This window comes from Lithobates pipiens, unplaced genomic scaffold, assembly GCF_037356315.1.
Source record: "Lithobates pipiens isolate NorthernLeopardFrog02 unplaced genomic scaffold, aLitPip1_a1.2 Scaffold_25, whole genome shotgun sequence".
Classification (NCBI taxonomy): domain Eukaryota; kingdom Metazoa; phylum Chordata; class Amphibia; order Anura; family Ranidae; genus Lithobates; species Lithobates pipiens.
Genome location: NW_027507787.1, coordinates 63,139,085 through 63,165,906, shown reverse-complemented (window position 1 = coordinate 63,165,906; position 26,822 = coordinate 63,139,085). Strand labels below are relative to the sequence as shown.

The following is a 26,822-nucleotide window of genomic DNA, read 5'->3' as shown; positions in this document are numbered from 1 at the left end:
ATATTCCGACTGTGTGTGGTATGCTTCGGACTGTTTCCGTCGGAATATCCGTCGGACCAAATTTTCCAACTTGCCGTAAATATTTTCCGACGAACTGCTCCGATCGGACATACTCTGATCATGTGTAGAGAATTCCGATCGGACAAAGTGCCACGCATGCTCAGATCAAATTCCTACATCAAAGCTATTGGCTACTAGCCTGAACGTAGTCCCATCGTAATGAAATTACGTCATCACGTTCTGCAAGATCGGATTTTCCGACAACTTTGTCCGACCGTGTGTATGCAACAGTTTCGGACAAAATCCGTCGGACAAAATCCAACGGATTTGGTTGTCGGAATGTCCGACCGTGTGTACAAGGGCTAACAGCTGCCTGGTCTATTCAGATCTCTTGGGCTAGTTGATGTCTATTATTGTCTCCTGGTGCTGCAGAGAAAGGCTTCTTCACTGCTGTTCACTGCCTCTGATAGATCACTCAACATTCTCTGATTAGTAAATCAGCAGTCTAAAAGGACAAGCAGGAGACTGGAAAAGCCAGTCGAAAAAATAAATACATAGGGCTTTCTGTGAATGGCACCATGAAAATGCTTGCACCTGTTGGCTCCAGTAAAAATAAATTTGCAGTTGGATGTATAAATACTCTGAGCACTCACACTGTATGATTCATTGAGACAGACTGTCTTTTTTACCAGCAGTAGTTCTCAGTATGTGGTACATGTACCTCCAGGGGTGCTGCTGACAGGTTCAAGGAGCACTTCTACTTGTCAAAGTAAACTCAGCGTATGGATTTGAACATTAAATACATATTTAATCTTAAACACAACAGTTGAATTTATGGTGTACTCAAGACAAATTGCCACATGCCAGAGAGTTATTGGTAAAATGACTGTTGTAATAAAAGGGCAAATAACATAAAAGTGGAGAAACACTTCTGTAAGATTTGTTTGTAGCATTGGAAATTATAGTGTATTTTCAGAGAGCACACATTTTGACTTATTATTTTAATGTTTAGATTAATCTGTCAAAAACCCAGGCGATTCAAACTAAGCATACAATGAAAAACTGGAACAGCAGACATTATGTCAAGTCAAAATGGCATGTCAAAACAATCAGTTCCTTCCAGTGATGACACTGCTGGATTTATATGAAAATCTTCTATAAAAAAAGAAAAAAAAAAGAAAAAAAGGAAAATCTTCTCTTTTTTTTTTCTCTATAACTTCACCCTCCTGCACCCATATCCTCCTGAGCCTACCTATTTGTCCTTCCTATGAATGGCAGCTCCTGTGACCAAAAGAAAGTAAAACGAATGAGCAAAGGTTAAGATTCATTTTTAGAGGTAAAGGACTAGATTTACATATAAACTCATCAGCCTGTACCTCTGAATTTAATATTGAATTTGATATGTGTTTTTCAATAAAGGTAACTGATTATGCTCTTTCTCTTCATTTTGTAGTTTCAATTGTCTAGGTTTTGTTTTTGTTTTTAAGGCTGGGGTCACACCTTATCATGTGCAGTTCTTTAAAAAGTGTTGTGCATGTTTTTAATCCATGCTTTCATGCATGCTGATGCCCATTTCTTATGTTACATGCATTTTCATGTGTGCAAAAAATTGACCTGTTGAGATACATTACCACAGTGCTCAGATGCACCAATAAAAATAATTGTAAAGCTGTGTACGTGCATCTGTATGTGTTACATATCTTACGTCAAAAGACAAAGGTGTGAATGGGGCCTTAAGTCAGTCATACATTAATCGAAATTTGGCAATTTAGCCAGACCGACCGAATTTTCAGCTCATGTATGAGCAGGTTGTATAGAAGTTGATCTACTGATTAACTTCTGTTCAACCTCTCTGTTGGCATTTATTCATTCTATCAGCACTGCCAGCTATAGTCGGCAGTACTGATCAGTGTATTCTTACAGGAAGTCTCCCCGCCGTCAGAATACAATACAATACAATAGCTCAGCAGATCGAGTGTGTGGATGGGGGAATCAGGTCAGATTTTGTGTTCAAATTGCTGGTTGAATGAATAAAAATGACTAATCTATTGGCTGCTTAACTGTTACTATACCTTTAATATTTTAAATTCATATTTATCTGTAGACTTCCACCAAGTGGCTTCCTGGACCACTCTGGTGTAGTCATTTCCAAGAGGTTTAATTACAAAGAAAAGTTAAAAATGAATACTCACTCATATATATGGGAGTCCATGGGAGAGTGTGAGCCTGTGGTGGAGGCACAGTCCTAAAAGGGTGCAGGTGGATGGATGGATAATGAGCTGCTCTGCTCTGGAAGGAAAACTAAGGTCCCTCAAAATGTAGCACTAACCCCTGAAGGAGCTGCTGGTTATTTTTGGGTTACCGTTACCTTCCGTTCTCACAGATGACCCAGTAACCAGTAACTTGAGACTGACAATAGATCCACTTGAATGGATTTTATTTTCAAAACTCAAACCATTGAACAGTCTTTCAACTTGGGATCAGAGGGTTGGAAAGGGAAGTTCAGGCACTCTCAATGTCAAAGTCCAAAAACGTTAAAGAACTTGCTTACTTTGCATCCAGAGAATAGCCATTCGCAGCTGGATGAACACTCAGGTTGGACAGTCCCTCTCTCAAAAGGCCTAACAACCAACAAGGTGCTTACTCAGGAGTAGGGATGAACCGAACACCCCCCGGTTCGGTTCGCACCAGAACTTTCGAACGGACCCCAAATTCGTACGAACTTTAGAACCCCATTGAAGTCTATGGGACTCGAACGTTCGAAATTAAAAGTGCTAATTTTAACGGATAATATGCAAGATACTGTCCTAAAAAGGGTTTGGGGACCTGGCTCCTGCCCCAGGGAACATGGGTCAATGCCTAAAATGTTTTTAAAAATGGCCGTTTTGGCGGGAGCACTGATTTTAATGATGATTAAAGTGAAAAAAAGTGAAATATTCCTTTAAATATGGTGCCTGGGGGGGTGTCTGTAGTATGCCTGTGAAGTGCCACGTGTTTCCCGTGTTTAGAACAGTCCCTGCACAAAATGACATTAAATGGAAATAACATCATTTAAAACTGCTTGCGGTTTTAATGTTATATCTGGTTCCTGCAATATGGTTGAAAATCATTGAGAAAAATGGCATGGGTAGCCCTCCCTGCCCATTACCAGCCCCTTTGGGTCTTGTACGCATATTAAGGGGAACCCCGTACCCATATTAAAAAAAGGAAATGCGTGTGGCCCCCAGGCCCTATATACTCAGAACAGCAGTATACAGGCGGTGCAAACAGGACAGGGACTGTGTAGGTTTGTTGTGTTAAGTTTAATCTGTTTGTAATTTTCAACTGGTACATTTTTAAAGTGTAGCTCCAGTCAAAAAAACGATTTTTAAGCTTTTTGGAAAACATAGGGAAGGGTTATCACCCCTGTATAATTTGTTTTGTCGTCCATCTTTTTTCATCTCACTTGCTGTTGTCTCCTACCGTTTGCAAGTAGGAGATGTTTGTAAGTTGGATGTTTGAAAGTAGGGGCCTGCCCTATATGCTCTGCAGAAATGGCGGAACAAGGTGTTGGTTTTGCCACAACATTGTAAGCCCTGAAAGTGACTCTTGGTGGGCGCTGGAGTGCCCTGCTGTGAACGATTATATCAAGAATTGTAATTACATGCCATTGTTGAACAGTGGTAGAAAAATTGACCTTTGGTGGTTGTGGTGCTGGTGCCACAACACTATAAGTCCTCACCGTTACTCTGGGTGGGCACAGGAACGGGCCCTCATGTGAAATATTATATCAAGAATTGTAATTACATGTCCCTGTTAAACAGGGGCAGAAAAATTGGGCCTTAGGCACTGGTGCTGGTGCCACGACACTACAACCTCTCCCATATACTCTAGTTTTATTGCAGGAATTAGCCCTGCTGCAAAGCATTGCATCAAAAATTGTAATTAAATGCCCCTGTTAAACAGGGGCAGAAAAATTGGGCCTTAGGCACTGGTGCTGGTGCCACGACACTGCAACCTCTCCCATATACTCTAGTTTTATTTCAGGAATTAGCCCTGCTGCAAAGCATTGCATCAAAAATTGTAATTAAACGCCCCTGTTAAACAGGGGCAGAAAAATTGGGCCTTAGGCACTGGTGCTGGTGCCACCACACTGCAACCTCTCCCATATACTCTAGTTTTATTGCAGGAATTAGCCCTGCTGCAAAGCATTGCATCAAAAATTGTAATTAAGCGCCCCTGTTAAACAGGGGCAGAAAAATTGGTGTCATGGTCGTCCCCGGAATCCAGTGACTCATGGAAGGCCTGCCCACGGAATCCCCTCGTTGAGAATTAACAGGTATCCATGGGCGCGCGTTGGCACGAACGGACGCACGCGGGTGCGTGTAGGTACGAACGGGCGCACGAGGGTGCGCGATGTTGCGAACGAGCGCACACGGGTGCGCAATGGTACAAACGGGCGCACGCGGGTGCGCGGGGTCACGAACGGCTGCACGGTTTCACGCGGGCGCGCGCAGACATGCCGTGCGACCGTTCTTGGCGCCCAAAGGGCTACTTAAGGAACCTGTTACAGTGCCCCTGTGCTGTCCAGTCTACAGCGTTCCGGTTACGCTGTCTCCTGCTTACCTGATTACTCCTGATTCTTGCTATCCAACACGTTGTCCAGGACCAGGAGTTTGTAACCTCCCAGTCTCTGGGAACACGTTGCACAGACCTTTCTGCGAGGCCTCCCGGAGATGTCTCATCCTCTGCTCCCTCTGCGATGGCAAGATAAGGTCGGCAACCTTACCCTTGTACCGTGGATCAAGGAGAGTGGCCAGCCAGTAATGGTCCCTCTCCTTGATCCGAAGAATACGAGGATCCTTCCGCAGGCTTTGCAGGATCAGGGAGGCCATGCAGCGTAGGTTAGCTGAGGCATTCGGTCCGGAGTCCTCTGGGTCACTAAGGACAACATGATCCGCAGCTACCTCCTCCCAGCCACGTACAAGTCCACGTGTTTCTTGGGACTGTAAATCATCCCTACAAGACTGCTGCTGCTGCTGATGCTGAGTGCCAGCCTCCACCTCCATGCTGACACAATCATCCTCCTCCTCCTCTTCCTCCTCCTCATCCTCTTCCTGTGTGATGGGTGGCACAGCAGGAACACTGTCTGGATAAAGGGGGCCTTGAGAGGCAAGGAAGTCCTCCTCTTCCTGCCTCTGTTCTGCCTCAAGTGCCCTGTCCATTATTCCACGCAGCGTATGCTCCAAGAGGTGGACAAGAGGTACAGTGACACTGATGCATGCACTGTCACTGCTCACCATCCTTGTGGCCTCCTCAAACGGTGACAGGACAGTGCATGCATCCCTGATCATGCCCCACTGGCGTGGTGAGAAAAAACCGAGCTCCCCTGACCCTGTCCTGGTGCCGTAGTCGCACAGGTACTCATTGATGGCCCTCTGCTGCGTGTGCAGCCGCTGCAGCATGGCCAACGTTGAGTTCCACCTGGTGGGCACGTCATATATAAGCCAGTTCTTGGGCAGGTTCAACTCCTTTTGGAGCTCAGCCAGCCGAGCACAGGCATTAAATGATCGGCGGAAATGCACACAGACTTTCCTGGCCTGCTTCAGGACATCCTGTAAGCCGGGGTACCTGCCCAAGAACCGCTGCACCACCAGGTTAAGGACGTGAGCTACACAGGGCACATGGGTCAGTTGTCCCTGTCGGAGGGCGGAGAGGAGGTTGGTGCCATTGTCGCAAACCACCATTCCTGGCTTAAGCTGGCGTGGCGTCAACCACCTCTCGGCCTGCCCCTGCAGAGCTGACAAAACATCTGCCCCAGTGTGGCTCCTGTCCCCCAAAACAAACCAGCGCAAGCACGGCATGGCATAGTTTTGCCTGCGTACTTGCGTAGCCCCTGGAACGCCTACGAAGCACCGCTGGTTCTGAGGACAGAGCACTGGAAGAGGCCATGGAGGAAGAAGAAGAGGAGGGGGTGGAGGAGAGAGGTGTGTCACAACCAATAGTAGCATTTTGGAGGCGTGGTGGCGGAACAACCTCCAACACTACTGCACCTTGTCCTGCATCCTTCCCAGCTGCCAGAAGAGTGACCCAATGGGCCGTGAAAGACAGGTGACGTCCCTGTCCATGCCTGCTGGACCATGAGTCAGCGGTAATATGCACCTTACCGCTGACCGCCCTGTCCAGCAAGACAAGGACATTGCCTTCCACATGCCGGTAGAGAGCCAGAATCGCCTTCCGTGAGAAAAAGTGGCGTTTGGGGACCTGCCACTGAGGAACCGCACATTGTACAAACTCACGGAAGGAGGCCGAGTCTACCAACTGAAAAGGCAGCAGTTTAAGTGCTAGCAATTTAGCCAAGCTAGCATTCAACCGCTGGGCATGTGGATGGCTGGGAGTGAACTTCTATCGCCGGTCCAGCAGCTGGGGCAGGGACATTTGCCTGCTATAATCGGATGTGGGTGTACTGCTAGCAGAGTGCCCGGAAGCACTTGGCTGTGACACACCTAATTCTACACCTTCATTCCTCTCAGAGCAGGTTTCAGAGAGGACTGAAGGTCTAGTGGGGTTGGAGATCCCAGCTGATGAGGAGCAAGGAGAGGTCCGCTTTGTTCTTTGGTGTGGGTCTTTGAGGTACGCTTGCCAACGAGCTGCATGGCAGGTCAACATATGTCTGGTCAAGCATGTGGTGCCCAAGCGGCTGATGTTTTGGCCACGCGAGATACGCTTGAGACATATGTTGCAAATAGCAGCGATGCGATCTGATGCACTCGTCTCAAAAAAGGCCCACACCAAAGAACTTTTAGAATAACGCGCAGAGGCAGCGCCCTGCACAGGCGGAGCTCTGCGGTGTGATTCAGTCGGTGTGCTGCCCCTAAGCTGGCCCCCGGAGGGCATCCTGCCTCGTTGGACATGTGCCTCCTCCTCCTCCTCCTCCTCTCTCCTACCAGGCACCCACGTGGAGTCAGTGCCCTCATCATCCCCTCCCTCTTCATCGCTGTAGCAAACCTGGCAGTATGCTGCAGCTTGTGGAACATGACTGCCAGATTGCTGTCCTTCTTGAGCATCCCCTCTCTCTGCATTCATGCTACTGCCTTCCTCTAGCTGAGTGTCATCATCAGAGCCTACAAAACACTGGGCATCCTCCTGGAGCATGTACCCAACACTGTGCTCAAAGAGTTCAGGAGACTCCTCAGGAGGACGTGGTGGGTCTAGGGAAGGAGTCACTGATGATGACATTGAGACGAGGGAAGACAATGCGTTGGCAGCTGCTTTGCTAGTGCCCTGAGATTGGGTGAGAGAGGATGAGGAGGATGAAGAGGGCTTGGTCATCCACTCTACCAAGTCGTTGGCATGTTGCGGTTCAACATGTCCAGCTGCCGAAAAGAAGGACAAGCGTGTCCCATGGCCACGTGCTGATGACAATGCACCGCGTCCACGACCAGCACTGTTGTCTCTAGACACAGAGCCTGCTTGCCCTCTTTTATCGGCTCGCGCCTCTCTGCCTCTCCTTGCTGGCCTTCCAGACATGGTAATGGCCTGAAGGGAGTTGGGTAAAACAGCAGTTGGGTAGTGTATATTGTGCTGGAGGCACACAACACCCACTAACTCCTGCAGATGCCTTTATTATAGAACACCAGAGATAAAGGGGTATACTGTACTGGAGGCACACAACACCCACTAAGCCCTGCAGATGGCTCTATTAGAGAACAGCAATAAAGGGTAGATACAGGTGTATATTGTGCTGGAGGCACACAACACCCACTAACTCCTGCAGATGCCTTTATTATAGAACACCAGAGATAAAGGGGTATACTGTACTGGAGGCACACAACACCCACTAAGCCCTGCAGATGGCTCTATTAGAGAACAGCAACAAAGGGTAGATACAGGTGTATATTGTGCTGGAGGCACAAAACACCCACTAACTCCTGCAGATGCCTTTATTATAGAACACCAGAGATAAAGGGGTATATACAGATGTATACTGTGCTGTGCTGGAGGCACACACAACTTCCAATAACTTCTACAGATGGCAGATGGCTCAAATGGCCACACTGGGGCAGATGTTTTGTCAGCTCTGGTTATATTCTTCTACACCAAAGATCTGTCATTGTTTTGTGTGTGGCAATCACATCACGTTTAAAAAGGAACTTTTAAATTGGAGCACTTTGGATCACAAGGACTTTAATACTATAGTTGTTTTAAAAATTGTTGTCACTAAGGTTTTTATCACATGTTATGTGTGAGTTTGTTGTATATCTTTTATGGTGAATTTATTATGGGTAGTTTTAAACGTGATATTTGTTGAAGAGCGGCAAACATTGATTGTTAATGAGGGGGGAAGTAATCACGTTGATAATAATTTTTGCTAACTAGCACCCCCTACATGTCATCCAAATCTTAAATGAGGAGTATATTATTCTCTTTTTCAGGGGAGCAGCACTAGATTAATTATTTTTAGGTTTTTAGAATTTATTATATAGTTTTTTGACGCGGAGTTCATTATAATTTCTTCTTGCACATTCACTCGCTTTTAGTGAATTGCCTCTTCTTTGCAGATTTACAGCTATTCCATGTTCTTACCATTTCTTATTTAACTGCACTACAAGGCATAGTCCCTAACTTGGAAATCTTCTTGTTTCCAGCCCCTGACTTGTGGTTTTTAATCAACTTTTATTTTATTAGAAATGTTTGCAGTGTTCTTTGGTCATCGTGGTGTACAATATGCCATGATGTTGACTAACCAGAAGTTGGGCCTTTCAAATACATGTATATTTATACTACACTCCCTTGAAAATATTTGACTATGTCCCGGTGATCTCTGTTTCGCTATTGATCTGACTTTAAAAAAGTATTGGCTGCATCAGTGATGACTTTGGTGTGCCATATGAACCGGGGGAGTATGCTTATGCAATCTGATATTTTGTGTGTTTTTTTGTAATTGTAATTAATGTAACACAGTATGCAAAGATCTGTTTTTATTTGACATGACAGAGTAGGTTTCCATTGGAAAAAAATTGAAATACTATCCACTGCGATCCATGATTCTATAGTAATAAAAACATGAAAATGTCCAAAGGGGTGATTCAATTTATTGACATGATAATAGGGGCATTGACCAGACCTGTGCAAGCACAGCATAACCAATGTACTGCACAGACAAAGGCTGGAAACAGAACCTGTATATGGTGGAAAGAAGAAGTCCACACAGGTTTTTGAGATATAAATAAATCAGGCCAAGATAAATCACCTCTGAATTTTTTTCACCTTTAATGTGACCAATTTAATTACACACAAACTGAAATTGTTGATTAGTGGCAAAATAAATAAACTGTGGTTGCATAGGTGAACACACCCTCCTATAACTCAGGATGTGTTCAGAATTAACCAATCACATTCAAACGGATGTGAAATAGTTGTCAGTACACGTCTTCTACCAGTGAAAGTGACTCTGATTAAGCATACCGTATATACTCGAGTATAGGCCGACCCGAATATAAGCCGAGGCCCCCAATTTACCCCCAAAAAAACTGGCAAACTTATTGACTCGTGTATAAGCCGAGGGTGAGACATGCCTGTCCATCCCTGTGTGTGTGTCCGTCCATCCCTGTGTGTCCGTCCATCCCTGTGTGTCCGTCCATCCCTGTGTGTCCGTCCATCCATCCCTGTGTGTGTGTGTGTCCATCCATCCATCCATCCCTGTGTGTGTGTGTCTCCATCCATCCATCCATCCATCCCTGTGTGTGTGTGTCTCCATCCATCCATCCATCCATCCATCCCTGTGTGTGTGTGTCTCCATCCATCCATCCATCCATCCATCCCTGTGTGTGTGTGTCTCCATCCATCCATCCATCCATCCCTGTGTGTGTCTCCATCCATGTGTGTGTGTGTGTGTGTGTGTGTGTGTGTGTGTGTGTGTGTGTGTGTGTGTGTGTGTGTGTGTGTGTGTGTGTGTCCAGCCTACCTTTGTCCCGAGCCTCCGTCCCGTGCCTTGCCTCCTTGCCTCCGTCCCGTGCCGTGCCTTGCCTCCTTGCATCCGTCCCGTGTCGTGCCTTGCCTTGCCCCCGTCCCGTCCCGTCCCGTGCCGTGCCGTCCCGTGCCCTCTTCGTCGGCGGCCATTGTAAAGTTCAAAAGCTGCGCCGCCGCCTTCGCCTGTGATAGGCGGAACACTGAATTTCCCAGCAGCCTGTGTTCCGCCTATCACAGACGTCGTATCATCCTCGTCCGTAGTACGAGGATGATACGACGTCCGTGATAGGCGGAACACAGGCTGCTGGGAAATTCAGTGTTCCGCCTATCACAGGCGAAGGCGGAGCCGGAGGCGCGGCTTTTGAATAGAATGGCCGCTGTCTGTCTGCTCGACACGCTGATCGAGCGGGCAGACAGCGATGACTCGAGTATAAGCCGAGGGGGGCACTTTCAGCCTCAAAAAAGAGGCTGAAAATCTCGGCTTATACTCGAGTATATACGGTATATAAAGTTCAGCTGTTTTAGCAGGACTTTTCTGACATTAAACCAAGGTTCACACTGGCAGCGGGATTAAAATCGTGCGAGTTCAGCTGAACATGCACGATTTCATTCCCACATGTCAGTCCGACTTTGGGGGCGGTTTCAGAGACATCTATGCAGATTCCTGTGCAGGTGTCTATACAAATCGCACCCCGAAGTTGCCAAAAGTAGTACAGGAACTACTTTTGGGAATCGGTGCGGCACCGCAAATGCGGGGTGGGAGCCTTTTCTTACTAAGAAAAACATACAGCCCGGTACATTTTTCAGAAAACAAAATCAAGTTTCCAAAAAGCATGTGGGAAAATGTGTTATTGTCTGATGAGACCAAGATTGCACTTTTTAGCAATGATTCTAAAAAGTATGTTTGACACAAAACCAGCACTGCACATCACCAAAAAAAAAAAAACATACCTACAGTAAAGCATGGTGGTGGCAGCCAGAGGTGTAACTAGAACCTCCAGGGCTCCAGTTCAAGAAACCATGAAGGGCCCCATTAACTCCTGGCTGGGGCCCTTCCTTCTGGGCCCGGGCCCTTCCCACTGATTCCAAGGCCCTTTACTCCTGTCGCAGGGCCCTTTATTACCGTCCCATAGCAGGACCCTTTCACATGTTCTCAGTCAGTGGGCCCCCTTCCTGCTGTATTTGGGCTGCCTCACGGTGGCAGAATGCCAAGGCCAGTTGCAAGGGTGACCTTTCCTACCCTGGCAGTTCCACCACTGGTGTCAGTCGTTTTTATTTTTGTTATTTGATCTATGCGCAGCAGGACCTAGGTCAGTCATAGTAGTAGGTGTTCGGTTGTAATTAATACTTTGTTGACCCTTATGGACTCCTCTGCCCCCCCTCTGGGACTTGTAGTTTGGCCTTTGCTGGATCCACTTTCCCCATGACAGGTCCTCTTCCCCCTCCCACTGACTGGTGTATGGCTCAGGAACAGGAACGCAGGGCCAGCTCAGTGACAGGGGCGGGGTTATCAATCTCTAATCCTTTCCCCAATGACAAGTCCTCTTTACCCCTTCTACTGGCCAGTAAAATGTTTAGGGACAGGAGGGCGGATCATGCTCAGTGACAGGAGGGATGTGGTTACCAGTCTCTAACCAGTCTCTAATCCCCTCCCCCATGACAGGACCTCTTTACCCCTCCCACTAATTGGTATAAGTCTCAGGGACAGGAGAGTGAGAGGGTTCAGTGACAGGGGGTGGGGTTACAAGTCTCATAGTCCCCATCCCCATGACAGGTCCTCTTTTCCCTCCCACAGATTGGTATATGGCTCAGGGACAGAAGGGCAAAGCAGAGTCAGGGACATGGCACAGGGTTACAATTAACTTACAAACAACATACCAGTTTGGCTCATGTGTGCTTAACTTGATTGATGTATAGATACATATAACATTAAAGTTTATTGTGTATCATTATTACCTTCCTCTATGTTATTCAACTAGAAATAATGGGGATATCTCCCTTCTCCTCCTGAGAAAGTTCTGCAAAACATATAGAGAATTTGTGAAATAGCAAGAATGTCCTTGTTTATTGTTCACCATTTCTACTTGTATGGAACGTCAAGTAAATTTATTTACATATTTATACATATTTAAGCATTGGAGGTTCCTCCTGCTCTGATAGTGGGGCGCATATCTTCTTGTGTTAATAAAATATATACATGTCAAAGGTTTTTTATGTATTTTTCTATGTAATGAAGTTTGTTCATTTTATTTCATTGTCTGGGATATCTATGGGGTACAAATAAAGTCCCTATGTGTCAACAGTTTTCTCTATTGAGTCCCCTTTTGGGATGTGGTACCCTGTATGTGTTTACATTGTGACACTAGCTCAATACTTTATTTAGTATACAGGGGTGTGTAATGAGTAAACATATCTGCAGCACTTTATGTAATTAAGAGTGATAACCAAATTGTTTTTTGTCAATAACCAATTTGCCATCCCAACTCTCTGGAAATCCTCCAAGCCCCCAACCACCGCTGATTGGCTCAAACGTATAATTAAAATGGCAGAAATGGAAGAATTAATACACCAATCCAAAGACACGCCCACTAATTTCAGGAAAGTCTGGTCTTGTTGGCAACACTTCCAGACGATAGACGAATACGCACATCTACTCTCTTAAGGATAGGCTTTGGCCCAAGGGGCCTAATAGGAGGAGAAAGAGATAAAGTCCACCTTTTCCTTTTAAAATATTTTATTGAATATAATGAAATAAAAAGAGTCATACAATAGATTTATAGTTAAGTAGAATGTATAAAAGTGTGAAATGAGGCTTCTTAGTATATTAACAGGAGGTGAATACTATAATAACAGTCATGTCATTTGGGATATATTAGTTTAACACATTTTAGCTAAAGATAAACATGTATTTTTTTAAGATGAATATGTATTTTAAGATAAACATGTATAAGTCCACCTTTTCCATATATCATTCTCTTCTCCCCCACCCCCCCTCCTATCCAACTTAACTATCACCACATAACAGATAGGGTTGCTACGTACACCTAGAGACCACAATTCCACCTCCCACTGCCAACCCTCTCCCTGTTTCCACTTATTCCCAAATCCACAATCTTCATGCCTTAACCTAATTAAGATTTTTGCCAGCAGATGAACCCTTCCTATGGATTGCTAGTGGTCTGGTGACTGCAATCCTAACAGCTATAGAGACATCAAGTGAAAGTAGGCAAATGACCATTGATAACCTCATACAGTTATACAACAACCCCAAATGAATATCTCCCAACTGTGCTTCTCAAACAATAAGTCTACACACACAAGCTAGTGCCGCCATACTTCCCAATGGCCTATTATCCCTAAATACATAGATATTGCAGAATCGCAAAGTAATCTCACACTCTGTACCAACACGTTGATCTACTCCCTTAAAATTCTCTTTATTTACCAATATTGTGTATTTCAACTTGTATATACAATAAACATTGATTTAGAAAAAAATTGCTCCATAAACTGGCAGACAACAGTTCTAAACATTCCTATCTGTGTCCTTCCTTTGGAGAATTTGCCTTCACTTCAAGATGTGTCAGACAGACAACAGATGAGGGTAATATCCTAAATGGAGACATAGACAGCAAACAAACCTGTCAGGGATTCCAACCTTTATTCACCAAATCCCCCAAAAAAACAAATCTAGAATGAGGCTTTATTAACCACCTAAATAGTTCATAATTATTCAAAAATTATTTGATGCATTTCAGGTCAAATTAAAGGATGAAGATATGACCTTTGCACTAAAGTGCATCAAGAAAAAGCATATTGTGGACACGCATCAACAAGAACATGTGTATTGGGAGAAGAACATACTGCAGCAAATCAACTGTTCATTTATCATCAGGTAGTTTAATAACTGACCTGTTCTTTCCTGCAAAATGTATGACTGATTTTTTTACATTCTATGATGCATTTGTATCAGGTTCACAATGCTTCTTTACACAGCCAATGAGACAAATGGGAGGTGGATGGGCAAGTGAAAACATGACAGGACAGCTGGGAAAATGTCTGTTCTTCATTGCAATTATTCCTGTATTGCCCATGTGAATGGCCCTGTGCTTACAGTGCCTTGAAAAGGTATTTATACGCCTTGAAATTTTGCACATTTTGTCATGTTACAACCAAAAACGTGGGTATGTCTCTACCAGCTTTTGTAGAGAGTAAAACTTTTGCCCATTCCTTTTTGCAAAATAGCTCAAGCTCTGCCAGATTGGATGTAGAGTGGCTGTGGACAGCAATTTTCAAGTCTTGCCACAGATTCTCAATTGGATTTAGGTCTGGACTTTGACTGGGACATACTAACGCATACATATGCTTGATCTAAACCATTCCATTGTAGCTCTGGCTGTATGTTTAGGGTCATTGTCCTGTTCACCATTAGGTGACTTCTGAAGGCAATTGGTTTCACAAGATTTTCTTTAGGGGTATCAGAGTAAAGGGTGCCGGAATAAAAATGCACGCCACACTTTTCAGATATTTATTTGTAAAAGATTTTGAAAACCATTTATTATTTGTCTTCCACTTAACAATTATGCACCACTTTGTGCCAAAAATCCCCTCCAATTTTTTTAAAATTTTTGGTTGTAAAATGACAAAATGTAAAAAAAAAAAAATATATAAAAAAAAAAGGGGGGGTATGAATACTTTTTCAAGGCACTATATGTAGGTAGATTACTCTTTGCTGCAGGTCTGTTGGAGTTGTGGCAAAGAACACACAGTTGCTTGTGTTTTTGTGCAGAAGGTTTGAGCTTGTAATCTATGATGGCGACAACAATTCTGAAGTCTTCCACTTTATGTCAGATGACAGCTTTTTTGATTGGAAATGTCAAGGGGGGTACAGGGTCAGTGTCAACAGCAATATCTCCAATCTAGTACTGGATTTGTGTTATCTTCGCATGCAAGCAGATTTTCTAAAATTACCTCAACAGCCCCCTTAATTGGGGCGTTTTTTATCTCCAGGCCCACATAGCAGCTGCATTGACTGCTATAGCTGTTGTTATGCCACTGAGCTTTATTGTATATAGTAAGGGTGTTTGTTTGACCGCTGCCTGGAAATGTATCAATTATTTTATGACACGCCACTGTGAAAGATGTGCCTGACTACAGTAGACATGTGCATTCGTTATCGTCCCAATGCATTTTTGTCTGGATTTCTGTGTTCATTTTAACAAAACGATAACGAACGCGCAGATTCAGAAATCCGAAAGATCCAAAATAAAAAAATGCTTTATTTTTGTATCCATTATATTTTTGTATCGTTGCGACAACATTTCGATATAGATAGATAGAAGATTTGACATGACAGTGACAATAGCGATCTGTGTCTATCGAACCTGCGGTCAAATGTACCTAACCTAAAGCCACTGCCGAATGCTACCATCGTCAGTGTGAACCAGAACCGGTAGAGCGAACAGGAAGGAAGTTATATGCTTGAATTTCGATACAACGCAATTTCATTGGCTGTTGGGGTAGCCCATTTGACATGAACAGAAACAAACAAGTATCATATCATTCGATACGATCAAAAATATGTATAATACTGTTCGACATGAAGGTTCGATGAAGCAGCTAAAAACATACGATCGCCATGAGTGGACATTTACGGTCAAATGCACCGCCCATAGGCTTTAGAAGAATTCTAATGTTGTTTAACTAGTAATAATAATAATTATAATTATTACTAGCCAAACACTATCAGAATTCTACTATAGCTTGTGGGTGGAGCATTCGACCGGAAATGTATGATCGTGGCATTGTACAGTTTAGCTGCTTCGTGGAATCTTCTTAGAACATCCGACAGACACAATAAGCCTTCAATTGACAGATTTGACCCTAATTCATATTTTCGTACGAATGCATTTTTTAACTAACCAAAATAAATAAAAAGGAATTTCGGGAGTAACTACATTTATTTTTCGGCTGAAACCGAATTTCCGAAATGAAATAGTACAGTGTGCACATGTCTACTAGACAGCTAGGCCGATCTATCTGACATATTGCATTTTTTATATATTTATTCTGGGTAGCTATAGGGCTCATGCACACAGGTGAAAAACAAAAATTCCGGCTTTTTTGGAGTACCAGGGAAGCCCAGTTGCTGCGTACAGCCACCTATAGACATGAATGGCTGTACATGATTTTACAATCAGTATATGATAAGATTATATGAGACTCCAGACCCACTAAACTTCATAGCTACATAAAATCTGCATTCTAGGTTTATCTGTTCCAGATCAATCTGTAATTAGTTTGAAATGCATTTAAAAAGTGTTCTGCTTGTGTTCACATAAATATTACAAAAATAATGTGATGCCGGCAATAAATGTATGTGAACACCACTGCCCTATACAATCAAACACTGCATTCCATATCCTTTATAAATCGCAATTTATTTATGAATGTATTCTAGATTTCAGGTAGATTTTTCTTTTTTACATAATTTATATAAATACAAATATTCTTGTAAATAGCTTTTGTAGAATATATAAAGGTATGTCTGTAATATTGTAAAAGAGAAGCAGTTTCTTAGCAATTATATAACATATAAATGCACCTTAGTTTTAGTGCTCAATAGCTGCAGCAAATTAGACAGTTCTAAGGCCTCCCTTGGAACAAATTAAGGTTGACACTAACTGATAATTACTAAGTAATATTGACATTTCCATAATTAAGAACTTTAGTCATGCTACAAATTGCAGAATATGGTGCATCCAGTGAAAATAACGTGCTTAGTGTTGCTAAGGTATGAAAAATTCAAAGTCAATGTAAACAAACTCCTCCCCCTGAAAAACGCTTAGGCATTTGTTAAAGAAGACCTGTGTAAGCTGGATAAAAAAAAGGCAAGCAGAGGACAAAGGACGAATCACCAGTATTACCTATATGCTCCTTGCAGTTGATCTCAGCAAAAGTTAGACGCCCTGTCATGGTTGATGGGTGTAGCCCCTGCCAAGCATGACTTATTCAAGTGAATGAGGCCACTCTGAAAGTTCCCTGTAACCATGTGCAGTACAGAAAACAAGGGGTTAAAGCAGACAGCCTTGTGTTGCTTTCTCACCACCTGCTTTAACTCCTTGGACCCCGCAGAAGCATGCAGTTGTGGAGCGCTTGCAAAAGCAACAGGGGGCTTAATTCCTGCTGTCTCAACAGCTAAAGTGGGTATGGATTGGGGATGGTAAAATCACAATTCAACCGCAAAGTTTTACCACCACCCCAACTTACCATATGAATGAGCACTAAGGATGCCACTACTGAATGCAACTAAGGGCTCATTCACAAGTGTGGCAATCACTGCTTCTCCTCTGAAAAGCGATCCCAGTGTGTTTGACAGGTGGTGAGGAGGAAATATGTTGCCTCCTCACCACGAGATCTAAACCCTTGATTGCTGTGAAATGCATGTGATTGCAAAACAGCAGTGCTGCAATTAGAGGAGGCGACACTGTACCCAGTGATCTTTGAATTCTCCCATTTTTTTTTCAGTTAGATCTCCACCTCTTTAAGGTTGCCTATCCCTGATCTACATCATGGATGAACCACAAGGTTTTCATAGTATGGCTTCTATGAATGAAGGAGCTGGGCAGAAAGAGTGGTACAGGGTAGGAGGAAGGAGGAATTCAGCTAATGTCAGACAATGGGGTTTATTTACTAAAGGCAACTCAACTCTGCACTACAAGTTTACTTGGAAGTGCAGTCACTTTAGATCTGTTGATTTTATCATCCAATGATGTGCAAGCTAAAAATATGTTTATGTTTTTTATTTTCCTTGCATGCCCCCCTTACAGCGACTGTAGTGAAAAGTGTAGTGCAAAGTGGAGTTGCCTTTAGTAAATAACCCCCCAACGTCTCTTGTGCTATTTTTTTTTGTTATCAATTTTTGACTAAACTAAGATTTTAATAAGGGGTAAACTTATCTTATGTCTTACATATCTTATGTTTAAAATCCCAGAATGGTTAAGCACAATTAATATTTCCTAAACTTTACCTATAAAACAACAAAACTTCACTTTTTGAGTTGGTATCTACTTTAAAATCTGCCTTGGGTATGCCTTGTTGAACTAAAAAAGTTGCTTAACAAAACATAACCTTAAAAACAAAAAACCTGGTGAGATTAGTATAAGTGATGTAGAACTTGACTAGAGTAGATAATGCAGAGAAATTAGAAATTGAAGGATTAGTCATGTTTCTTGGCTTCATGCAGGTACTAGTTTCATTAGCCATAATTCTTTGGAGCTGAGTGTTTGTACTTTAGAATCACATGCACAAGATATCATTTTTTGGTGTGTCACCTCAATAAATCTGTGACATTTTGATTGAGTGAGATTTTGGATGTGTACTTGTGGGACCTACATAACTGCCAGTATGAAGCAATGAAAGGCAATGAATAACAGCAGTGCAATTAAACATTTAATGCAAAAGAAACTACAATAATCAAATTGAACCAGCTTATACTTTTGGGGAGCTTTCCACAATATGCAGCCCACGGTTAATTAACTTACTGGTAAGTTAATATGGTAGTAGTAGACTGGTAGTAAGTTTAAGCTGGCTACTCTGCATCATCTGTAAAATACAAGTCTTTATTGGCTATATGATAGAACACAACTATAACAGGCTAACACGTTTCAGCTATAGCAGCCTTCCTCATAAAATACAAATCTTCATTGGCTATATGATAAAACACAAATGTGACAGGTTAATGCATCTTAGCTATAGCAGCCTTCCTAATAGCACCAGTGCTATGAGGAAGGCTGCTATAGCTTAGACGCATTAACCTGTCACATTTGTGTTTTATCATGTAGCCAATGAAGATTTGTATTTTATGGATGACACCAAGTAGCCTGAAAAAACTTAATTCCAGTTCTATCATTTAAGTGTGGAGTCACTTCAGCCTGAGCACTGGTTCCTGGCCACATGAAGCCGTACTTGCAGTTGAGCATGGGTATTACTCTTCTCTCTACAGTTTTCTCACCCAACTCATTATTTGGAAAGGTTACCGGAAATAAATACCCTCAGAAATCTATACTCTCTGAATTCAATTCTCACGTGACCAATACACAGCACAGCAAATTCAGACTGTCCAGCGCTGAATACCTGTCACAAATGTCACATCCACCCTAATGCAGGTGGTCAGACACTATAGCTAGCTACTGTGTGCTTCACCTATAGCAGCCCCCTTTCCCTTAAGACAAGCAGGCCTACCGGTACTCGGTTGCCCCCAGGACTTGTACACAACGCTATAGCGCCTGGCCACCATGCCAAGGCAGATGAGAACTGAGCAAAGCAAACAGATATTTGCAGTTTAGCAGATAGTGTTGTTTTATGACAGTCCAGGTAAAGGGCAGGCTGAGTTCAGGGAATAGTCCAATATTCAATCCAATAACAGTCCAGGTAAAAGGCAGGCAGAGTTCAAGGAATAGTCCAATATCTGATCTAGGTCATACATAGGGAAATCCAGATTAACAAAGCAGGGCAGACAAATGGGAGGCTTGATCAGGAACAATGCAGGTAACTCTGTCTCGATCACAAGCAAGGAATAGAGTGTTTGGTTTGCTTATAACAAGTGACTGACCATCAATCACCTTGCCGGTGAACGCAGACAGGGGGAATGCAAAAGCCAGCACCTGGATGCTGGAATGAGGAGCAGGATCACTTACGTGATCCTCAAAATACCCCACCATCCAAGTCTTTCTGAGTAACAAGCCAGGAAAGTTGGTTTTCTCTGTGGGTTAAGTTGGGTATTCTATTTTTATTTTTTATTTTTTTTCCCTGAAGGATTTTGAGAATAGCTACAACTAATGGGCACCATTTGAAAAAAAAAAAGAACAGAATTGCATTGGCATAATTTGTTAAAAAGTATTGCAGTATGAAGAAATTAGCACATCATTTTTGTAGTGACTACACTTGTTTAGGCAATAACCAAGTTTTCCTTTTCCAGACATTTTGTGGCACTAAAATAAAAAATATTATTAACTCAATCAGGGATAAAAAGACAACAATCACTCTTGTGTAACATTTTATCACTTTATGTGTCTAGGTCAAGCAGGGATACTGTTGATTAAACGGTGAATATACATACTGTCATTTGAGTTTTATTATATGAAAGGGCTTCAAAAAAAAAAAAGGAAATAGTGCCGACATGTCATTTTCCTAGACACCAGCATGGTAAGTATATTCAGAGCAGGATTCATTCATTTCCAGACTGAACAGATGTTTTTACAATAGAAATCCCTAATAATTATAATCTGTTACAGTAAATATACAAGACGGCTTGTAAATACAAGAGACATGGTATGTTGTTAATGACTTGAAACAGACCTCTGTTTTGCTGATCTAGATTCTTGGCAGCTTAATTTCAGTGACAGATGTCAGGCTTTTTCATCCTTGTTCTTCAGGCTCTACAGAACTTTCAGGGATGCCAAATATGTCTATATGCTGCTGGAGGTGTGTCTTGGAGGGGAGCTCTGGAGCATTCTACGAGACACGTGAGTTCTATCTATAATAATAATAAGTAACTATTACGGTTTTGGAATTGTATTGTATTTTTGCAAGTTTGTTGGCCTTGCCTTGTGATATTACTATAGTCAAGTTTATCTTGAATAGACATAGGCTTGTGTTTTTATATTTACCTGTAATTTATGCTAGATCAAGGCCTGGTACTGGGTTGACTTACAATAATGCCATCAGCATACATAGTGGTATATACTAGATGAAGGTCAGCTACTGTAGTCCATACATTTCTCTCAAGACGTTTCCTTTCAGGGCTTTTTAATGCAAACAAACAAAATAAAGTTAGATCATAATGAATCATCACAGAATACTTTTTTATTCATACGGTATTGGCAATATTCTATAGAGATACACAATTTGCAGTCTGTGGTCTGGTGGAGCCTAGTCTTTTGAACAGTCATAAAAGCACAAACACAAAGTTCAGGTCCAGTGGTTTCCATTGCCAATAAAGTTTTTGTTTTTCTCCAAAATATTCATACTTAAAGAGGGAGTCCTACCGAAAAAAAAAAAATATTAAAAGGGAGCAGCTATAAATACTACATCTGCTGACTTTTAATAAATGGACACTTACCTTTCCTGGGGTCCAGCGATGTCGGCAGCCGAGACCGATCGATCGCTCGGCTCTCGGCTGCTGCCGCCACCATTCTCTGTGAGGGAATCAGGAAATGAAGCGTTGCGGCTTCACGTTCCGGTTTCCTACTGCGCATGCGCGAGTCGCGCAGTGCAATGGGAATGGTCCGCACTATCTCTGGGACCCGTGTGTGTCTCAGCATACAGCGCAATGGGACAGGAAGAGCCATAGACTTCCACAGGTCTTAGACAGGTATCTGTACCCCCCTCCCCCCTGAAAGATGCCAAATGTGACACCGGAGGGTTCCGATGAGCAGAAGTTCCACTTTAGGGTGGAATTCCGCTTTAACCCACAAAGTCATGGAAGAACACACACATTCCATTCATATAGTGCTGATGAGCAAATTGAACCCAACAGTTGTTCTGCACTAACAATAAAAGCTCTGAAAACTTAAACTGAATTCCTATTGTATTTGCTATAGGTCATCAAACATGGATGAGCAAGGAACACAGAAGTGTGAAATTACTAATTATACTTTACTCTCTGCATTGTTGTATATTTGTTATTCATTACAGTTCTATTATTAAGTTTATAAAGGGTGTTTATTACCTATTTTTTCTGATTATGCCTATTCAAGCGCTTTAATACAGACTGCAGCCACTTTTTGCTTGTTGCTATGGGGACTTGTAGATGTATCTTTCCAAAGTTATCTACCGTAAATTACAGAATATACTGTATACAGCACTGAATTTATCTATGTATCTATTTACATATTTTCCCTATGTAATTTTGAATACTTCCCCCTGGAAAGTATGACCCCCTGAGTCTTGAATTTCCACCAATTACACTATCTTATACACTTATTATACTATTGCATGGGCTTGCTAAATGTATCCGTATGGTTTGGTTTACTCCCACAGTTCCAAAACTATACCAATATAAATAAAGTCACTTCCTACCAGATTAGGCCTTATGTGAGACAGGAACTATAGGAAAAGTAGCTATAGTCGTAGAGAGGCTCTAAGTGTTTAAACAGGTTACCCTGGCGGAAGACAGGGGCTCACTCAAGGTGGGGGCCTAAGCACTAAATGGTATTCACCCAAGCTGATGATGGTGAATTTGGGTTTTGCTGTGTGCCAATACCATTCGCAGTCCTCAGGATCAACCCACCAGGAGGTGAGCAAGCTGAGGTCCAGTAGCAGATATAGCAGGTAGGGATCAAGCAGAAGTATAGTCAGCATAGTTGAGGAACAAGTCAAAGGTCAGTAACGAGTGGTAGTGGAAATAAGGACAGCTGGTAGGAGCAAGTTATCAGCTGGAGAGGGCACAGTAATCTTGCTTCCAGGATGTCCCCTGAATGTCTGAGGGTCAGGTTTGCCGGGAATCTCTGGTGGAATTATCTTAATAGTTTAGGGGAATGGATGTTCTCAGGTTTCCAAGAATTTTATTCTGACTTATATCCTTCCCATTAAACCATATATGTCTCTCAGCAGCCTTTTTGTAACATTCCTGAGCTTCCTTCAGGCTGGGTTCACACTATTGCGAATTTGCATAGCAGGAGATTGTGGCCAGTGCCTTATCATATAAGGTCCCCCATCAGATAGCGTCCGCTGTGTACTGCGCATGCACAGTACACAGCAACACAGATTCCAAAAATATCCGAGGATGAACGGCGCCTGCGCACTGAGTCCAGGTTCTAGCCCCACCATCCAAGAGGAAATAGAGTGGGAATAAAAAAGAGCCGAGCGCAGCGAGGCCGAGCCCGAAGCGTGGCGAGCGAAGCTCGCCCGCGAGGGGTCGTCTAATTTTCTCAACCCTATGTCCGCTTGGATGGTGGGGATACCACCTCCACTCACGGCGCAGGCGCCGTTCAGCTTCGGAAATTTTACGAAGCCTCTTCTGCCCCGTACTGTGCATGCGCAGTACGGGGCGGGCGCTATATGATGGCCGGACTGAATATGCCAGAACACCGGCTCTCTACGGAGCCGCTTCACACATCTCCGCAGTGGGTTCATTGTGAATTGCCCTGTGCGTATTTTGGTTTGTTTCAGGTACAAATTCAGCCAAAAATTCAGGCTGAAATTGGACCTGAAACTGTGAATGGAGACGCACCAGACTCCTGCTGTAAGCCACTACGTTCTCCAGTGTGAACCTAGCCTTAAAGTCCTGATCACTTTCCCCTGAATCTCCTGCAATGTAGTTAATCTGTTGGTAATGGCAAGAATTGGAGTTGAGATAAGGAGATCAGGAATAGAAACTGAATGATACCTGGTGTTTAAGAAAAAAAGACTTTAAGCAGTGGAGCTATGTTTAGAATTTTTATAAGCAAATTCTGCTGTAGGAGGATATTCCACCCAGTCATCCTGAAAATAACTGACAAAACATCAAAGGTACTGCTTCAGAGTTTAATTGTTCCTCTCAGTCTGACCATTAGGCTGAGATGAAAAGCAGAGGACAGGTTAATTGCTGCTAATGTTGAGCAAAGCTTTTCCAGAATTTTGAAGTAAACTGCACTCCTCTGTCTGATACTACATCTTCAGGGATTCCATGTAAATTAAATACTTTCCGAACCATCAGTTCTGGAATTTGTTCAGCATTGGGTACCCCCTTAACTGGTATAAAATGAGCCATCTTAATGAGATGCCTCATTTTACCACATTTTACCACACTAGTGATTATTTATTTTGAGGGAGGTAAATCAACTACAAAGTCTATAGAAATTGCCCCCCATGGACTTGGATGGAACAGAGAGTGGTTGGAGTAACCCAAAAGGAGAAAATAGAGGTCTTACTGTGCGCACAGGTCAAAACATAAGGTCACATAGTTCTTGACATCTTTCCTGTAACCAGGCCACCAAAGGAACATGATAAAAGTTCTTCAGTCTTGTAAACTCCAAAATGCCTGTCAAGCTTAGAGTCATGCACTAACCTGAGGGCTTCTGTCAGAACCGATTTAGCTACATAGAGACGATGTGCTTAAGTGCAAAAGCCCTTCTTGTAAACAAAGTTTATGTTCTGTGGAGGATGACTGAGAAGTGGGTCATTCTCCTACCCTTTTTTGAGAAGACTCAAGAATGTCTTGGAACTTGTGGCCCCCATGAAGTTAATTTGAGTAGGATTGTACATTTAGAGTTGCTCTCCTGGAGGGGCTCAGACAACATCCTCAATAAGACATCAGCCTTACCATTTATTGACCCAGTTAGTACCAGGTTGCAATCCTCAGGTCCGCCATACCAGAAGGTGAGCAAGCTGGGGTCCAGTGACAGATAAAGCAGGTAGGGATCAAGAAGAAGCGTACTAAGTAAACAAGCCAAAGGTCAGTAACAAGTGTTTTAAAGTTGTGATGAAGCTGAAGTTTAGTAGAGAAACAAGCCAAAGGTCGGTAATGAGTGGGAGTGGAGGTAAGAACAGCTGTATGTATGCAAAAGAGCAATATATCGGCTGGATAGTGTACAATAATTTGGCAAACAGGAAATGCAAATGCATGGCTTAAAAAGAAAGTTCATGGAAGGAGCAAGAATTTTAAGGCCCATAAGAAACAAGGTACAAGGCAAGATTATTCAAAGGTTCAGAGAGGATGCTGTCCAACATCTCAGCTCAAGCAAGGAGTGCAAAGGGAAGGGGAGAATCCAGCGCAAAGTCCCAAGTAATGAAATGGCCAGAAATGTATAGTGACAGTCTATGTATAAACAAAGTTAAATTGGATAAAATCAGGCACGATGAAGAAGCACAGAGTTCAAATGTGTGCCATGCCCACTGCCAGTGATGCTGACACCACCTCTACCAGAGTGTGTGGGTGTGCAAAGGATATGAACCAGCAATGCACCAGATGCAGTGACAGCGACAGCCCCCTGCTCTTGCAGCTCTGAAGCTTGTGTTCCAAGAGGGCGAGCCCACACAGGACCAGGGCCGGTGCTACCACTAGGCAAACTAGGCAGCCACTTAGGGCGCCCGGCTACTGGTGTTCCTATTCTCTCCTCTCTGAAGCAAGCAACTAAGTCACAGCATTAGTGGGCAGCCGCGGCTCCATTCACACATAGTGTTAGAGGCTCAGTGTCTGTGTCTCAACTCCTGAATGAATGGAAGCAAGCAAATATTCATTGATAGGCGCTGGTGAGGCTGTATTTGATGGGCGCTGGTGAGGCTGCATTTGATGGGCGCTGGTGAGGCTGCATTTGATGGGCGCTGGTGAAGGCTCCATTTCATGGGCGCTGGTGAGGCTGCTTTTGATGGGCGCTGTTGAGGCTGCATTTGATGGGCGCTGTTGAGGCTGCATTTGATGGGTGCTGGTGAGGCTGCATTTGATGGGCGCTGGTGAGGCTGCTTTTTATGGGCGCTTCATTAAAAAGGTGGGGTTTACATGGGCAGGGCAAATGGAGTGGAGTCAGGGGTGGAGCCAGGAGGGTGGCGGCAAAATGAGGTTTTGCCTAGGGTGTCAAAAATACTTGCACCAGCTCTGCACAGGACAGTCCATTTATCTGCTTGCCCAGAATTCCTTTTTATTTTTTAGCACTCTGGAACTTGTAGTTTCAAACGGTATTAAGTCTATTGTAAATCTGGGTGACCGGTTTAAGTTTCCCACAATCCGCTGCTATCAGTGAATGGCTTGTCCTCTGCATTCCGGAAGTGATGTGATTATTCCCCATGTTGAGCACTAGGGGGAAAGAGCTTCAGGTATAACTCACAAAGGAATGTCCATAAAGTGAAGGTAATAACACAGCCAGCACTTGGCTACATAAGAAATTTAAAATAATATATTCTTAGGGCACTAATGCATGACAAAAAATAAAGTATAGGTCAAAGCAAACCGTTTTGTTTAGTTTTGAATAGAGTGGAGAGAGATTAGAATACCTGTCATATTTTTTTATAGCTATCTCTCCCCTTGTTGAGATAGTCATCCTCTCTTTTGTGTCCTGTTTACCATTATCATCAAAAGTGGAAGTATAAGAAAATCACAATTTTTGAGTTGTCCCCCAAACAGTAATAGAGAGAGGAAATCTTCCAAGGGAGACACTAGTTCTGGTGACAGCCTAAAATTTCCCTCACTTTGAAGTGATTTTCTCTCACTTCCTGTTTTTTGCTATAGGACAGAAAGTGAAGGGAAATCTCCCCAATGGGAGAAAGGTGGCTAAAAAAATAGCTGTGGTTATAACCCTCCCTTATTCTATCCAAAAAAAAAAATTGCCTTTAGTTATACTTTAATTTATATTATATACTTTTTAAATATGTTAGCAGTCTTGAGGGATGAACTGAAATAATCAGAATATTGGTGTTTGGCCTAAAGAGAAAATAGTAGCACTGATATATACAGACAGAATAGGGGGTGGTTAGAACCTTTGCCAAGTTTTATTTTTTGTGTTCGGTTTTGGTCCCTACATTTGAGATTTCTTCTTACATCCTGTCCAGGAGAGGAAGTGATATTATGAACACAGGGGAAGGATAGAACCCTTGTGAGGCTTTTATCATTGCCTTTGCTGTTCTGTTGCGGTAACATCCATTCCCCTCCTGTCCTGGTCTTACAGAGACCTTCAGAATCTGAAGGAATTCTTTCCAATGGGGTCCACAACCAGCAGTAAAAATATGCTCTTTTATTCCTCCATGCTCTATTCAAAATGTAAATGAAAAATAAAGTTTTACATGGATTTTGGCTTTAATGCCATGCATTTGTATGAATATTTTTCCACAAACTGCAGGAAATCTCTTTTTTTTTCTTATAGTGTTTTTTAAGATGTTTCTAATGTAGCTGTTGG

The 26,822-nt window shown here is 43.0% G+C and overlaps 1 protein-coding gene across 2 annotated transcripts in view; it reads left to right on the top strand.

Moving 5' to 3' along the window:
• The window catches only part of LOC143930316 (cGMP-dependent protein kinase 2-like), a 341,093-nt gene that overhangs the window by 255,993 nt on the left and 58,278 nt on the right, over positions 1–26,822 (top strand). For both annotated transcript variants that reach the window (XM_077454561.1, XM_077454562.1), the window contains exons 12-13: positions 13,710–13,846; positions 20,388–20,477. In XM_077454561.1, coding sequence (XP_077310687.1) covers positions 13,710–13,846; positions 20,388–20,477 — 227 coding nt within the window. The remainder of the gene's footprint in view (positions 1–13,709; positions 13,847–20,387; positions 20,478–26,822) is intronic.